Source organism: Rhinolophus sinicus, linkage group LG09 (assembly GCF_036562045.2).
Source record: "Rhinolophus sinicus isolate RSC01 linkage group LG09, ASM3656204v1, whole genome shotgun sequence".
NCBI classification, from domain to species: domain Eukaryota; kingdom Metazoa; phylum Chordata; class Mammalia; order Chiroptera; family Rhinolophidae; genus Rhinolophus; species Rhinolophus sinicus.
In genome coordinates, this window is record NC_133758.1 from 42,542,881 (window position 1) to 42,561,328 (window position 18,448).

Below are 18,448 nucleotides of genomic sequence, written 5' to 3' on the forward strand. Positions count from 1 at the left end.
TCCCTGCTTCTCCAAGTCCCAGGTACTGTTCATATCACACTCTTGCATGCCTCTTCTTACCACTCAGTACTGTAATGCTTGTTTGCTTGGCTCCTCTACCAGACTAGAATGCCTTTGGGGCATATCTATATTTACAGTCTTTATATCTAATGCCTATCAAAGTATCTATATACAGTATAATAAGTACTGAATAATTGTTGAATGATAAATGCTTTTGCAAGCTTGTCTTGTTCATACATTTAAACAATGAGAAAAATCAATAGTAGTTGTTACTTGTGCTACCATATCCCAATCTTCATTAGATTTTCCTCATTTTTAGCACAAAAAAGTCCTACATCCTGATTTTGTAGGAAAAAAATACATTTTTAGTGGAGATTTAAATTGGATGGCTACACTAGATCCTATTAATAATGTTTTAATGTTTTAATAGGCTGTTAACAAGTTGGCAGAAATAATGAATCGAAAAGATTTTAAAATTGATAGAAAGAAAGCTAATACACAGGATTTGAGAAAGAAAGAAAAGGAAAATCGAAAGCTACAACTGGAACTCAACCAAGAAAGAGAGAAATTCAACCAGATGGTAGTGAAACATCAAAAAGAACTAAATGACATGCAAGCGGTAAGATATGTGTGGGTGTGTGTGTGCGCGTGTGCACGTGTGCACACATATAGGGTTATTTTCTTAAACTGTTATTACTATATATGCCTATTATCTATTGATCTTATTTAGATTAGATTTTTTTCATATAAAAATGCATAGTTTGGTTTATACTCTCCACAGTTCTGTCATTTACTCTAATATGAACCATGATCTTAAAACACTAGAAAATACTCAGTTGCTCAACCAACTAACATCTGCTTGATTACATAGACTACTTTGAGCAGAACAACCAAGAGATTTTTGCCTCTTTGGTTTCAGACTGAAATTGAGATATGGATGGAAATATAGTGACTATAGTTGGGATAGAGCTTTTGGTGTATTGGAGCTTATTTGTTTTCTCTAATCAGGACTCACTGTTCTGAAATCAGAATGTCAAACTTAATTGTTTGATACTTCCTTGGTTGTTAATAGCACAAAATAGAGAACGTGGTCTCTGGTCTTAGACAGACTTAGACCCAAGCATTGACTCCATCATTTATGGTTTTACCAGACTGAGAAGCTTTCCATACCTTTTAAATTACTTTATTTGGAGCCCAAAAAAAGCGTTTTCTGTTGTTTTAACAAGTGCTTACTTTTTGTCTCTGTTTTTTGATGCCTGTATTTAAAAAAAAAAAAAACTTTTAAAAACCTCATGTAAAGCAAAGAGGAGCATATCTAAGCAATGTATTTACTAAGGAAGAGAACTTGCATTTTTATAGTGGTTTTAAAATCTGTAGTAGTAAACATGAAAATTTCAGTAAATTTTTAGTTTTAGCTGTTTTAGATTACTTGTACTTCCATTAATTCTTAATTTCTTAATGTTGGAAATTTGATCTTAACACTTCATATGATCTTGAAATTTTTCACAATTAGCAATTGGTGGAAGAATGTACACATAAGAATGAGCTTCAGATGCAGTTGGCTAGCAAAGAGAGTGATATTGAGCAATTGCGTGCTAAACTTTTGGACCTTTCGGATTCTACAAGTGTTGCTAGTTTTCCTAGTGCTGACGAAACTGATGGAAACCTTCCAGGTAGGAATATTTCTGTTACTTCATCCAAATTTGCTTAAATGTCATGGAAATTAATGTATATTTCTTTCATTTGGTATTCTACCTCTTGTCATTTTGTCCATGGATCCTTAAAAAGGAATTTATGTTTCTGATAGCCAAAGTCCTATGATGTTTGTATACTTAGTGAATTTATAGACTAAAAGCAGTCATAAACAATCTTAGGCTATTAAAATAGATCTCAGAGGCTCTACCCTAATAGAAACCTGAAGAAGTTTCTGAACCTATCTTGAGCTGCCTAACTCGATGGTTGAAGCTGTTGCACATCTCTCACTATTTAAAGAAAATTATACATGTTTCATGATGAGCAGCTCTTTAATGTTTTATGTATTTTGTGCTAAAACTAAGAACTGTACTTAATAATCAGAACCACAGGAGCTCTATTATAGAAGCCTGCCTAATGTAGTAGTGATAAACTTTAATCAGACTTTAAGTTTCAACTTTGGAGAAATAGATAAAAAGGGTTGGGAGATGCAGATGGGGAGCAGGGAGACAACTAAAGGCAAAAGTGAGTAACTAGGATTTCAGACATTTCTTCTATATCTTCTTTTCTCCAGTGCAGAACCAATTAAAAAATAAACACAGCTTCATTGTTGGGTTAATTGTAGTGCAAGCTATAATACATTTATGTCTTTTTATGAACAATACACATATTACAGGTTCAATTTACAAATGAAGTAAATATGTTATATATGTATTAAAACCATGCATTATGATTTTAAAGGCACACACACAACACACACACACTTGACATATCACACATTCTTAGTTCAAGGTATTAGAAATTTTATTTACATGGCCATAAACTTGAAAATATATTTTAATTAGTATATTTCCTGATTAATGCATGAATAAAAAATAAAAAGATATTTATGAAGCAACGTGTTTGATATTGTAAGAATTTTATTTTAACAATTACTTGATGTAAAAAACTTGATAGACTAAGAAAATTTTTATGTTATCATTCTTGGCCAAGAAGAAAGTGGGACTCAAAGTGGGAAGTGAATTCAACTTCTATTTGTATGCCATATGATGCCTGTCCTCATTCTTTGTAGCTTTGCGACCTCAAAATCAGATATATAGAAAGGATAGGGCAGGCAATAACTAGTTCTATTCCAGTGCTCAAGGAATTTCTTCTGTTTTCTCTAAAAACTCCTGCCTCTTAATAAACTTGTAGGTGTATATTCTTATCAGAGAATCAACTTTAGATTTAATAGGAATCTCTAGCTTCAGCACTAGTTTGAACATCTTTCTGAAAGTTTGCCTTGGTTTTCTTTGTATTAGGTTAAACATTTCAGAGACTGATCTATTGTTGATGAATGCTATTTAGGAGATTTGAATTGAAAGATGAGTTTGAGGGACTTCTATAAAGAAGGAAGGTGATGAGTTTTATCTTCCATCCTGGCTTATTCACGAAGGCTACACTCAAAAGATCAGATGGTTTGACTGGCAGACTTAGGTTAGGAATCCATTTGGACTTCAGAATCCTGATCTAATCCTCTTGTGAGTCAGTCAGCAAAGAGATTTTAAAATGTTTCTACTGGCTCCATTCTGAGTATATTACTTAAAATAGCTGTGTATGTTCAGAGATTTTGTTTTTAAGGTTTTCAAAGTCCAAACTAAGTGAGGGAAAAAATAAAAAGTACTGGTGGCCATTTTCCATTGCTATAAAAGGAAACAAGATATCTCTTTATTACTATATTCTCAGTCTTAAAACTTGTGAAGATCTCTACAGTGTTGTGCCCTTGATTTTCATATTGGAGGGAGAAATTAATGGATAATTTTTATCAATGTTATTTTACCTCTCTCTGTGTCAGATATTTTGCTAGTAAATTGAAAATCTGTATTAAACCCACCATTTACTAGATACTTAAAAATGGTCCCTTGCAAATAAAGTAAGGTTGGCAGTCATATATAGGAAGAATTATTAAAGAACTTTTATTCTTAATTTGAAAAAGTTATATATCATTCAGTTATCTGAAAGATTTTTCAAAGTTGATGACTAATGATTAATTTTGCTTTAGAAAATGAATTTAAACTACAGACTAAAAAAGGGAGAACTTTAAATAAAAAATGTTTACTCAACAGTTAAAGGCCTTTTGAAATATGGATCATATTTTTAGTTCAATGACATTGTTTTTTTAAGTAGTTGGGTAGATTGCACTTAATATAAAAATTCTTGTTTAACTATCTTCTATGTATCTAGCGCTCGCCCTCTATAATCTTCTCAGTGGACAGCTTGTCATTAACTAGATTAAATCTCTCCTCTAAATTTCCTACGCTGAGAAGCTTACAAAAAATTGTTACTCTTTCTCTGATTTATAACCCTTTAAGGTTCTTAAAAATCACGTTCATTCTCTTAATTCTTTTTTATTTTTTTAATTGGGGAATGTTGGGAACAGTGTGTTTCTCCAGGGCCCATCAGCTCCAAGTCATTGTCCTTCAGTCTAATTGTGGAGGGCGCAGCTCAGCTCTAAGTCCAGTTGTCGTTTTCAATCTTTAGTTGCAGGGGGCACAGCCCACCATCCCATGTGGGAATTGAACCGGCAAGCTTGTTGAGAGCTCGCACTCTAAGCAACTGAGCTATCCGGCCACCCCTCTCTTAATTCTTTTATGTCTTTATCTTCCTTTTGGTTTTGGTGCAGGTTGTAGCGTAGCACACTAAATATAAAGATTTCCCTTAGGGTTAGGGTTTGCCTATTGCCTAGATGACAAAAAGACTAATGTAATAGTAGTAACTGTCACTTGTTCTTCCTCTTTTCTAACTATTGACCTAAGAATGTTATGAAGCATTAAGAAAAACACTTGGTATCAATACTCCATAATATTCATTATCTGATGGATTATCTGCATCATTCTCTTTTCATCTAGCTTGATCTCAGGCTGTGCAATTTAAACCTTTAAATGGTGCTTTCTTGATGTGTTTCCAAGTATTTGAGTATATGAGAGTTTCTAACTTTGCCCAAATCTAATCCGTGATTTGGAGATAATCCGTGCATCTGAATTCTAAGCATTGATTGGTTTCATTTTTTTTATATCACTTCTGAATATAATTAAAATATTTTGAAATGGTTGTCGAGCTTTGTTTCTTAAGTAGTATGTGGTTTATCCAGGTAAACTTCGATAGTCTTCAGAGGTTAGCTTTAATGTTTAAATTGGCTTATTAATTGATTTATGTATAGCCTTTCTATCTCTTATTTGGGTAAAGGATTTAATTGCTGATATTACAGTAATACACATCTAATTCTTTTTGTAAGTTAAAATTGCTCCATAAATATAGAAAACATGGAGCCAAGTTTTTGTACTTCAGTAGCATATTATTGATGATAACTAGACTTAGAAGTTTTCAGCATTTATTTATCTGGAGAAGCTGATTTCTGTGTTTCTGATGTAAAAGATGGACTTTACTGCATTTTACTTCCAGATTGCCACTTGGGTCACAAGTGGTCATATTTTTAAAGGACATCTTTATATAAAAAAAAAAAAAAAAAATGGTAAGTTAACTTGCATCTACGATAGGAGTAGGTAAAGGAAACAGAGGAGAAACTAGTGTGTATTTTTTTATTTCTCACTGAGCTTAGTTCAGCTTTTTCTCTGAAGAGAATTCACCAAGAAAGAAAAGTAAAATTCTCTCCCGTAACATTATTGTTTTAAGTTGAGAAAAACCAGATATCCTCAACACCTTTTTTTGAGTTCCAAATTTCTTCATTTAATTTAAATTACAGCAAATATAAAATTGGGCTCATTTGATTCATAAAATGCTTTTGATCAATAAAGTTTCTATGGGCACACTAAAATGACAGATAAAGTCATATATGTAACAATTCATTGAAAATATATTTTAAAAACTGGCAAGTTAATCCAAACCTAGAACCAGAAAGCTTAAATACTTTTGGCATTTATTCTCATAGAGAAATAATTGAGGAGAGGGGTATTTTGGCACATAAAATTTTTTATAAATGTCAAGATTTCAATGGCTTTCACATCTTTTATTTTCAATAGGATTTACTGATATTCTATTTACTTAGGAGTAAGAGGTGCAATTTTTGGCACACTAGAGGGAATTTTTTCCTAGCAATAACTTTTTTGCTTTTGTAAGAGAATATTTGTGAATGATCACCAGCCTTCTACAAGTTATTTAATATTAAACTGCCCTGTGGTTCTTTAATTATAATCATTATTTACAGAGGTTGACTTTAATTGACTAATTGGAAAAAAAAGCAGAATTGCAAAATAATCAAGTATTTATCAAGTACCTACTCTGTGTGTCGGATATAATGAGGTATATAAAAAAAAGTGTTAGGATATGGTCTCTGCACTCTCAAAACTTACTAAGGCACTACCTAAGAAAACGAAATAATAATGAATGAAATAAATGACAGCAACTAAGAAAAAAGCTAGGAGAAAAGGGGGACCATTTTGAGTGAAGTTTCTCATTATTTCCTCCACTCTAACAACTGCAATTTAGATGAAAGGGAGTAAATAACAAAAGCAAAAGACATTAAGTACACGGAAGAAGTTGGAACTAGAAGAACATGACCTGCAATTCAATTAACTGCAAAGCTTGTTACAGGACAGAACAGCATTGTGCTCTAGGAATATAAACTCAGAAATTAGACTGCCTGGGCGAACCCTAGAGCTTTGACACTTTATCTGGTAGAGTGCCCTTAGGCAAGTCAGTTCCCCTGGCTAAGCCTCAGTCTCTGCATTTGTAAATGGAGGATGATAGTTGAACCGACCACCTGTCCTATTCCTGAGAATATAATATTTTATATTCATGGGATTATATATAGCTTATATATGAGATACTACTTGTAAAACACTTGGCAAATGATAAATGTTCAGTAAGTATTACTGTTATTTTTACTGTAAGACTGAGCTGTTTTACAGCTTTTAGGTTATGTGAAGTACAATATACGCGTATATACTGATCAGATTATGATTTGAGCCATAGTATAATCTGTCACATTATAACATTGTACTTCAAAGTTGCTTACTTTTCCATTCTTTATGTTTCAAATATAAACTAGATATAGAAAACAATTAAATGTGCTATCTCTAACCTGATACAAAATAACCATTTCTAATGGAATCATCTTTTCCCGTGAATATTTCTAATAAACATTAATTACATTTAAACAGTAGTAATAATTACTATAAAAGCCTTGATCACTCAAATTAGTCAAGGAATTTCTGGTATGTACAAACTGGTTAAGATATTAATGGTTGACCAACTGAATTCTGTGTTATTTCACTGTTTATTAAATTCTGGTAACGCAAAGTTAAAAGGCTTTACACCTCTTTAGTTTGATAAGAATTGTAATTGGACTTAACACTAGAATTAAGCACTCCACCAACTAAATTTGGACAGTTTCATTGAAATTTTTATGGGTGTTTTACCAAAATGTTTATCAGAATATTGTACTGAGAAAACAAATAAAATGCTTTTCTCTTATTCTTTATATCTAGTTGATTCTGCCTGCATTCCTTATTTATTTATCTTCTATTCTTATCTTCTGTGAGTAATAGGACACTTCTGTACTTTTGCTTGCTCTTGTGTAAATCATGGCTCTGATTTGTTCTACTTGCTGCATAATTTTTTTTTGCTAAGTATTTTTATATGAATGTAAATGATATTTAAAGTCTTTTGTATCATATCCCATTTAAGCTGCAGTCCATTCCAGTCTTGCCTGGCTCTTAAGGGTATTGTTGTTACTTCATACTTTTATAATTGAGTACTAAATGTTAATTTTATGGGAAAAGTGGCTTGGATTTTTTTTCTGCAATATTTGTATGGCCATTAAAGTTGATTTGTGTGATTGAAGCATGGAAGAGCAAATTATAGTACTTATTCATTTAGCTGTGTTCAAATGCCTGTTGCTGGCTGCATGCTGTCAGTCAACTTGTAATAGCTTTTCCTTTTGTTACAATTTAAGACTGAATACTGTATATTCTTTTTTTCCTAGAGTCAAGAATTGAAGGTTGGCTTTCAATACCAAATAGAGGAAATATCAAACGATATGGCTGGAAGAAACAGGTATCATACGTCTCATTATTTCTAGTTGATACTTTGTTATATATTTACTTTCAAAGCATAGAACTTGTATTAACCATTCCTAGAATCAATTTTAGATTAATACAATATAATCTAGACATAAATGGCAAATATGCTTGTTACTTTAAACCAAGTTAATGTTGCTCTTATACTTCTTTCCCCTTTTTTCTCATTTCAGTATGTAGTGGTAAGCAGCAAAAAAATTTTGTTTTATAACGATGAACAAGATAAGGAGCAATCCAATCCATCCATGGTATTAGACATAGAGTAAGTTGCCTTTGATTGAATTGTTAACTTATGATAATTATTTTTAGACTTAGAATTTAGTTCATATTCCGTTTAAACAATGTTATGTTATCTACTCTTTTTCTCAAATAATAACTTACATTAAATCTAACTTATTTTTTAAGATTAAGTTTATTGGGGTAACGTTGGTTAATAAAATTATATAGATTTCAACTGTACAATTCTGTAATACATCATCTATGTATTACATTGTGTGTTCACCACCCAGAGTCATATCTTCTTCTGTCACCATATATTTGGTCCTCTTTACCTTCTTCTGCCACCCTCCTCCCCCCCTTAACCTCTGTTAACCACTTTACTTTGTTATCTGTGAGTTTTTATTTGTCTTGTTCGTTAGTTGCTTTCAGTTTTATATCCCACATACCGTTTCCCCAAAAATAAGACTAAGTCTTATATTAAGATTTGCTCCAAAAGATGCATTAGGACTTATGTTCAGGGGATGTCATCCTGAAAAATCATGCTAGGGCTTATTTTCGGTGTAGGTCTTATTTTTGGGGAAACACGATATGAGTGAAATAATGGTTCTTGACTTTTTCCTTCTGACTTATTTCTCTTAGCATGATATTCTCAGGATTTATCCATGTTGTTGCAAATGGCAGTATTTCATCTTTTCTTGTGGCTGAGTAATAGTCCATTGTATGTATGTTACACATCTTTTTTATCCAATCATCTATCAAAGGACACTTGAGTTATTTCCATGTCTTGGCCACCATAAATAATGCTGCAATGAACATAGGGATATATATATCTTTACAGATAAATGTTTTCAAATTTTTCGGGTAGATACCCAGAAGAGGGATTACTGGGTTATATGGTAATTCTATTTTTATTTTTTTGAGGAACTTCCATACGGTTTTCCATAGTGGCTATACTAATTTACATTTCCACCAGCAGTGTATGAGGATTCATTTTTCTGCACAGCCTCTCCAACATGTATTATTACTTGTCTTGTTGATAATAGCTATTCTAACAGGTGTGAGGTGGTATCTCATTGTGGTTTTGATTTGCATTTCCCTAATGGCTCGTGAAGTCGAATATTATTTCATATATTTGTTGGCTGTTTGTATGTCTTCTTGGGAGAGGTGTCCAGGTCTTCTGCACATTTTTTTAATTGGATTGTTTGTTTTTTGTTGTTGTTAGGTTGTATGAGTTCTTGGTATATTTTGGATATTAGCCCCTATTGGAAGTGTTGTTTGCAAATATCTTCTCCCATGGTTGCCTCTTTGTTTTGTTGATGGTTTCTTTTGCTGTTCAGAAGCTTTTTAGTTTGATGTAATCCCATTAATTTATTTTTGCTTTTACTTCCCTTGCCTTTGAGGTCAAATTCATAAAATCCTCTGAGGTCCAAAGTTTAGTACCTATGTTTTCTTCTATGCATATTATTGTTTCAGGTCTTCTATTGGTCCTTGATCCATTTTGAGTTAATTTTTGTTATATGGTGACAAATAGCAGTCTAGTATCATTCTTTCACATGTGGCTTTCCAATTTTCCCAGCTTTCTTTTCTCCATTATATGTTTTTGTCCTTTATTGAAAATTATTTGCCCATTTATATGTGGGTTTATTTCTGGGTTTTCAAGTCCGTTGCATTGGTCTGTGTGTCTGTTTCTCTGCCAATAACATGCTGTTTTGATTATTGTCGCTTTGTAGTATAATTTGAAGTCAGGGAGTGTGAAACCTCCAGACTTTTTTCTCTTTTTTTCTCAGGATTGCTTTGGGTATTACGGGTCTTTTGTGGTTACATACAAATCTGATGATTTTTTGTTCTATTTCTTTTTTTAAAATGCCATTGGGATTTTGATGGGGATTACATTAAATCTGCATATTACTTTGGGTAATATGGCCATTTTAACTATCTCAATTCTTCCAATCCATGAACATTGGAATATCTTTCCATTTCATTTCTTTGTGTCTTCTTCAGTTTCTTTTAATAACGTCTTTCAGTGTATGGGTCCTTCACGTCCTTTGTTAAGTTTATTCCTAGGTATTTTATTCTTTTTGTTGCAATTGCAAAATCAGCTGTGTTCTTTATTTTTTTTTCTGAAATTTCATTGTTAGTATTTAGAAACGAAATGGAATTTTGTACGTTGATTATATTAAATCTTTATCAAAATGTGAGAGGGAAAATTTTGCATACCTGATTCATATATTCTAAATACAATTTTTTTATTTCAAGTGTCTATTGCTTTTAAGTTCAGAGAGCATCTTAAAACATATGATTATGGGGTCATTTTTAAAAAGGAAATATGAGTGTATCTCTTCTGTCTTAATAATTGGTCAAAAATGCCTGTAATAAGCTTAGGTTTTTTTTCCTTGTATTCATTCTAAAACTATTCTTTTTAAGATTTTTTTACTGGGGAAGGGGTACAGGACTTTATTGGGGAACAGTGTGTACTTCCAGGACTTTTTTCCAAGTCAAGTTGTTGTCCTTTCAATCTTAGTTGTGGAGGGCGCAGCTCAGTTCCAGGTCCAGTGGCCGTTGCTAGATGCAGGGGGCGCAGCCCACCATCCCTTGCGGGACTTGAGGAATTGAACTGGCAACCTTGTGGTTGAGAGCCTGCGCTCCAACCAACTGAGCCATCTGGGAGGCAGCTCAGCTCAAGGTGCTGTGTTCAATTTTAGTTGCAGGGGGTGGAGCCCACCATCCCTTGTGGGACTCAAGGGATTGAACTGGCAACCTGTGGTTGAGAGCCCACTGGCCCATGTGGGAATCAAACCGGCAGCCTTCGGAGTTAGGAGCTCTAACCGCCTGAGCCACCGGGCTAGCCCCTAAAACTATTTTTAAAGCATGCTGCCTTTACAATAGGTGCTATAGATTGTATAAAAATAATTAAGACAGTTCCATATTTAAGGAGCTTATAGACTAGTAGTAGAAAGGGTAAAAAATATGCAACAAAATATAAATTCAAAGTGAAGAGTGCTATTCAAGAAAAATATAAACTTGAAGTATTGCCATTCCTTTGGGATTAAATATTTGTGGAGCCATTTATAGTTAGAATGTAAAAAGAATTGAGCAAGTACCAGAGAATACTGATATTTTATTTCCTGGTTTGTTTTTTTTAAGTACTAGTTATGAAAACTTAAGTGATCACTTAAACGAAATAATACATAAATACTAATATGCGAGACATCATCTTTCAACTAAGTTAAATACTTTTTAGATTGATGAGAGGTTGTTTTACCTTTTTAATGAGGTATAATTTTCATGCAATAAAATGCATGCATCTTAAGTGTTCTGTTCAGTGACTTTTGACAATTGTAAACACCCCTGTAATCACCACCCAAGACAGAATTAAAAACACAAAAAACATTTCCATCACCCTAGAAAGGTCACTTTGCCTTCTCAGAAAAAAAAAAAGTGAATTCTATCACTGAGATTAGTTTTGCCTGTTCTAGGACTTCATACAAATTGGAATTACACAGTGTGTACCTTTTATGTGTCTGACTTCTTTCACTTAGCATAGTGTTTTGCTGTGTATCAGTTGTCTGGGTTTTTTCTTTTTTTCTGTTTTTGCTGAGTAATATTCCATTGAATGAATATATCTCAGTTTGTTCATCCATTCTTCTGTTGATGAACAATGGGTTGCTTCCAGTTTAGAACTATTATAAATAACACTGCTATGCACATTCCTTTTTGGACTTAAGTTTTCATTTCTCATGGGTGAATATATATCTAGGAGTTGTGTCCTGGGTCATAGAGTAAATCGGTATTTAACCTTTAAAAAAAATCTGCCAAATAGTTTTCAAAAATGGTTATACAACTATATACTCACCAGTAATATGAGTTTTAATTACTCCACATCCCATATGAGTTTCAGTTGCTCCAACTTTTGGTGTTGTCAGTCTTTGATTTTTGCAGTTCTAACGCATGTGAAGTGCTATCTTGTTGTTTTAATTTGTATTTTCCTCATGACTGATGATACCAGGAATTGTTTCATGTGTTTATTGGCCATTTGTATATCTTTTCTCAACTATATCTTAAGTGTCTCCAAGTTTTTTGCCCATTTTTTAATTGGGTTGCTTATCTTTTTAAGATTGGTTTATGAAAGTTCTGTATATATTCTGGATACAAATCCAGTGTCAGAAATATGTAATGCAGATATTCCCCAGTTTGTGGCTTGCCTATTCATTTTTCTTTATGGTATCTTTTAACAGAGACTAGTTTATCATTTTTTGATCACTAGTTTATCATTTTTTTAAAAGAATTACTGCCTTTTTTTAGTCTGTTCAAGAAATTTTTCCTTGCCCAAAGGTTGTTGAAGGTACTGTACTCTATGTTTTCTTCTAGTTTTAATTCTGTCTTCTCAATCTGTATGCCCTTATCACATGTATAGATTTTTACATATGATCACCACAGTCAGAATACAGGACAGTTCCATCACAGGTATTCTTTATGCTACCCTTTTATAGCCACAGGAAGCGCCGTTTCTCCACCTTTCCCTAATTCTTGACAACCACTAATCTGTTCTTCAACTCTATAATTTTGTCATTGTAAGGATGTTATATAAACAGAATCAAATGTTATGTAAACTTTGGGATTGGCTTCTTTCACTCTGTGTAATTCCTCTGAGATCTATCCAAGTCTTAGTTTGTTTCTTTTAACTGTTGAGTAGTATTTCATGATTTGTATACCACAGTTTGTTTACCAGTTCATTTGGGTTTCCAGTTTGGCACTATTATGAATAAAGCTGCTATGAACATTTATGTACAGGTTATCACATAGGTATATTTTCAGTTCTCTGGAATAAAGACCCAGGAGTACAATTGCTGGGTCATATATGATAAACATAGTTTAGTTTTCCAGAATGGCTGTGCAATTTTACATTTACAATTGTATGAGTGATCTAGTTTCTCTGCGTACTCATCAGCATTTGATTTATTAGTATTTTTAGTTTTAAATATCTGATAGGTGTACGGTTATATTTATTGTGATTTTAATTTCATTTCTCTAATGACTAATTTATCTTCAAAGAAATGTCTGTCTTTTACTGCAAATGAGTTTTTATAATTGTCTATATCATATTTATTTTCATTTTAGTAAATTGTTTCATGTTCGACCGGTAACCCAAGGAGATGTGTATAGAGCTGAAACTGAAGAAATTCCTAAAATATTCCAGGTAAAAATCTGAAATTATAATTTCAAATATTTTTTACCTAAGTATTAACTATATTTTGTGAAGTAAATAGATATACACCAATACTTTTATACATTTGTAATTTGTATGCACAGATACTAATCTTTATTATCTTTTTACCATTCCTGAATGTAGATACTATATGCAAATGAAGGTGAATGTAGAAAAGATGTAGAGATGGAACCAGTACAACAAGCTGAAAAAACTAATTTTCAAAATCACAAAGGGCATGAGTTCATTCCTACACTCTACCACTTTCCTGCCAACTGTGAGGCCTGTGCCAAACCTCTCTGGCATGTTTTTAAGCCACCCCCTGCCCTAGAATGTCGAAGATGCCATGTTAAGTGCCACAGAGATCACTTAGATAAGAAAGAGGACTTAATTTCTCCATGTAAAGGTAAGGCGTAAAAATTTTTACAACTTACAACAAATTAGATAATTAAGTCCCAGTAACTTTTACAAGTGTAGCATTTTCTATACCAAGTTGAAAAGAAGTCAGAGGAGGTAATATTTTGACACTAGTGGAGCAACATACAGCTATCATTTTACAGTTACAGATTTAGCTTTGAACATAATGTTTTTAAAGAGAATCACCCCCTTGTTAAAAGAAAATAAAAAGTACCACTGAGAAATTATTCTAAATCGGAGAGAAGAGTTATAGGTGAGTTCCACTCTATTCCCCCTTGGGTTTTTATTTCCTACTTGTTTTCTTTTTATCTGGTTCTCACTGCCTGGACCAGCATGCTGTATTACAGACAAAATGTCTTCTAGTGTAGCAAAGGTAGCTTGAGGGAAATAGTACAGGTTATAGCTATTTTAAGATAAGAAATTTATATTCCAAAAATACATTTATTTCCACTTCTGCATTTTTTTTTTGTATTTCTGATTTTACTTTATTTTTCTTACTAGTTTATGACTAATGTCTTGTTTTAAATTTTCAGTCTTAATTAAATTAAAGAGAAAGGGAGGTTGTCCAAGCTTAATTAAGCATAGTAAATGTTAAAATTTTAAGAACTTATAAAATTATGCGTTCAGTAGGGCTTTTTTAGATAATGTATGAATTTAATAGTACTCTTTTTTTTTTTCTTAACGTAGTAAGTTATGATGTAACATCAGCAAGGGATATGCTGTTGTTAGCGTGTTCTCAGGATGAACAGAAAAAATGGGTAACTCATTTAGTAAAGAAGATACCTAAGAATCCACCATCTGGTTTTGTTCGTGCGTCCCCTCGAACAGTTTCTACAAGATCCACTGCAAATCAGTCTTTCCGGAAAGTGGTCAAAAATACATCTGGAAAAACTAGGTAAGGATTATAATGTTAACCTTTGTAACAATGTGAAAGTAATTAAATAACACCTATTAAAAATAAAAAGGGTTAAATAATACCTATTAAAAATCAAAATCTGATTGTTTCTTTCCCCATAGAGGGCATCATTTGAAGCTAGGTATTTACATATCACTTGAAATGACTTTACAAATTAATTAGTTCAACTGATTCCTGTTAGAAGTTAATAATATTTATAAATATAAGCATTTAGTTCCATGTCAAATTTTGTTATTGGTTGGTATACCTGGCACATATTTAGCCCTTGATGTTTTAAAAAATATGTCGTTTACCTCTTTTTTTAATGCCAATAGATAATATAAAACTTTGCTCATCTTTTATTTTTAACTATGTTGGTATAGTTTATTTTTAATCAAAATTATTTGCTATTATCAGTGACTATGGTGTTACAAATAAACTTCCCAGTTAAGTATCCTTTTGAGGAAGGGGTTAACTGGTTTTGATGGAATTTTTTCAAAAATATTTATATGCTATAAAAAAAATTATAGGACATAATTAAACCCTTTCTTGAAGAGAGGTTATGATACCAAGTTCTCATTTTGACATGAATGAATGAGTCTTAATGGAATTAAGCAACTTATAAAAGATCACACTAGTAACTAGTGGCATAGTCAGGATTGGGACCCATTTTCATCTAATTCCTATGTGTTTTCTCCTGTATCAAATACCAACTTACCTTAGAGTGTAATCCTTATAGAAAGACCTATTACTTATTTGCCTCTCTGCTAATGTCACCCAAGTCTTCCAAGCAGTCTTAATACCATCTTTAGTTCATCCCATTTCTTCATTCCCTGTTGTCAATAACCAAGTCTAATTCTTGGAAAATTCATACTCAGTTTTCCTTCTGTGTTCTTTAGCTGCCATACTACTCCAATGTATTATTGCCTACCTCATGACTTATTTCTGTAGAATCTTATATCGACCCACTCCTGTATGGGATAAAAGTTGGATCTAAAATTATTTAAAATTAGATTATAGCTACAAGTATGTAAAAAAAGATATGGTTGAAATAGAGTGGAAATAAAAAGGAGATAATAAGTGTATTTTTTCATTTTCTTACTCTTCAATTTTTTGTGTTAATTATTAGATATAAAGATAATATGATTTACCTTTCCCTCCAACTGAGCATTTCTTAAATTAGAGTTTTTTTCTTTTTTTCCCCTCCAGCAGTTAACCATGTGACCTAGCGCCTTATGGAATCGTGTGGGATGCTACCTGATAAACCAGGCTTCTTTAACCATGCAGAGCTGACAGGCTCTTCCTTTGACACAATATCACATCACAGGCTTCAGGGTTAAGATTGCTGTTATTCTGTCCTTGCTTTGGCACAAAAGCACACCAAGGGTTTTTTTGGTTTTTTTGTTTGTTTTTTTAATGGCGGGTTTGCCTACAGGTAGATTAGATTAATTATTACTATGTAATGCAAGTACAATTGGGGGAAAGCTTAGCTAGATATACTTTTTTTAAAAAGGTGCTGCCTTTTTGAATTTCTAAGAAAATGCCTGTCAATCATGATAGAACACAGTTTCCTCATATGAGTGAGAGGAAGGGACTTTCACTTTTAAGTGGAATGGCCATCGCTATCAAGATCAGCTCATGGAAGGAGTAAAGAAAATATCTCAAAATGAGACAACTGAAATTTTTTTTAATGACTTCAGTTTTTGTGCTCTTGCAAGACTATACAAAACTATTTTAAGAAAGCAGTGACATCACTTGACTTCAGTGCCCTCACTGTAGAATTTAAAAGCCTTACTGTTGATTGCCCATGGTGGACTTGATGGAGAATAAATATCTTACATTATGCTTTACAAAATACTGTATGTGTTTCAGCAAGTTTGTAGATTGGGGGATGGGAGAAGGCAAAAAAAAATTACATTTAATCTATGCATTTTTGCCAAGCCATATTGAGTTATTCTACTACTAGAAACATTAGGAACTAACTGTACAAAAGAACCAAGTTTAAAAGCATTTTGTGGGGTACATCATTTCTGTAATTGTATAATGTATTTCTTTTTGGTTTTAAATGATAAAGACATTAAGTTAACAAACATATAAGAAATGTATGCACTGTTTGAAATGTAAATTATTCTTAGAACACTTCAATGGGCGTTGCATTGAGCTTTTAGTGCCTTAATTTGAGAGAATTATTTTACTGCCGTGACTAAATATAGAAGTTCAAAAAACATATTTTCAAAAAATTATGTGTCAGTGGGTTTTTCATTGATAATTGGTTTAATTTTAAATATTTAGAAGTTTGTTGGACTTTCATAAATTGAATACAATCTTTGCATCAAACTACCTGCTAACATGATGAATGACTTTATAAAACTGCAAAACATGTAGAACGCTGCACCAATATAAAAGAAAATTATGGCAATACATCTGTGATGTTTTCCAGTTAACATAGGAATTACCAGATAAATACTGTTAAACTCTTGTTCAATGACAAGAGTTGATTCATACAGGCAGTATGATTTATTGTTTATTTTTTTAACCAAATACCTCCTCAGTAATTTATAATGGCTTTTGCAGTAATGTGTATCAAATAAGAAGCACTGGAAAACTGATTCGTCTCTAGGATGATATGCATGTTTCAAGTGGTATTGAAAGCCGCACTGATGGATATGTAATAATAAACATATCTGTTATTAATATGCTAATGACTCTGTGCTCATTTAATGAGAAATAAAAGTAATTTATGGATGGATACCTTTAATAATGACTGCTATGGTGTTTTCTCATGGCTGAAATGAATAGAAACCATGCTATAAATTAGTTTCTGACTCTACAAATGTTTGTTAAATTCCATGATTAGATTAAAGTGAATTTTTAAAAGATAAAACCTGGTTTGTACTCTAAAAGAAGAATGGCTACAGTTGAAATGAAAAGTTGACTAATGTGTGTTGGGAAACAATTTTCCTTGGATCTCTTGCATTTCTCCTATCTGTGAGCAGAGGCTGTGACAGCCTTTCTCCTGGACTCTTTTCCAAGAAGATTTGTATAGTGAACAGTCTTGGAAGATATTGTGTCGCCCTCAAGAAGAAGGCAGGTGTATCTACTGCCCAGTATAATAAAGATAATGCTCCCTCCAGTGCCAAAGTTGGCTAGATTTGCTTGAACTCGTTATAAAAGATTCAGGTACCCTAAGCTTGGGGTTCCTCAGCTGTGATGCAAACCCACTGTATGCCCAAGCACCCACCTGAGCCACTCTTCATTGCCCCAGTGAGACTTGGGGGGCTAGGGGAACTGACAAGAACATGAAGCTCAGGCTGCTTGCTGTACTATTATTATACAGTCATTTGGCTCTGATCCAGAAATCTTGCCAGGAACCATAAAACTGTGGCAGGCTAACTTGTAGTTTGCATGTAGAATAAAATCTTAGATTCTTGACTCTTCTTGATGATGTCCTTATTATCTTCTCAGAACCATCACCGTTACCTAATGTGTTACGGTCTAATGTATTATGGTCCAGTAAAGTGCAGAGAACAGTTATTCTAGTTAGTTTAAGCAAGAAAGGACTTTTTCTTAAAATATTCACCTGAGCATAGAACACTTGAGAACTGACAGCTTTGAGGAATGACTCCAAGTGCCACACTACAGAACCATGTCAACCCTGACACCTGCTGCTCTTCTAAGTTCGGGAAACCACTCAGTCCCAAAGTACCCCAACATGGTGTGAGGATCAGGAGAGTGCCGTGGTACGGAAGCCACACAACTACTGGTTCTCTACAGTTTTTACCATCCCTACTACAGTCCTCTCCAAGTTAGATGCTTTGTACCATTCCTCTTGCCACTTATGAACCTCATGTCTGGACACTGGGATCTCTCATCACTGCTTCAGAAAAATCACTTTCATAATTCTGTTTGCCAGCATTAGTACCGTCTCCGTCTCACTTCTAC

At 33.1% G+C, this 18,448-nt stretch overlaps 1 protein-coding gene across 4 annotated transcripts in view; it reads left to right on the forward strand.

Annotated features, from left to right (window-relative positions):
* ROCK1 (Rho associated coiled-coil containing protein kinase 1) overlaps positions 1-17,208 on the forward strand; it is a 142,554-nt gene extending 125,346 nt beyond the window's left edge. For 2 of the 4 annotated variants that reach the window (XM_019741229.2, XM_019741231.2), the window contains exons 26-33: positions 431-619; positions 1,514-1,673; positions 7,676-7,746; positions 7,943-8,031; positions 13,107-13,185; positions 13,339-13,600; positions 14,299-14,506; positions 15,716-17,208. In XM_019741229.2, the coding sequence (XP_019596788.1) occupies positions 431-619; positions 1,514-1,673; positions 7,676-7,746; positions 7,943-8,031; positions 13,107-13,185; positions 13,339-13,600; positions 14,299-14,506; positions 15,716-15,722 (1,065 nt within the window). In that variant the 3' untranslated portion in view covers positions 15,723-17,208. Of the gene's footprint in view, positions 1-430; positions 620-1,513; positions 1,674-7,178; positions 7,228-7,675; positions 7,747-7,942; positions 8,032-13,106; positions 13,186-13,338; positions 13,601-14,298; positions 14,507-15,715 lie in introns of those variants that run through there. The other 2 variants (XM_019741232.2, XR_002138132.2) reach the window with 2 other exon arrangements.
* Positions 17,209-18,448: the final 1,240 nt, after the last annotated feature.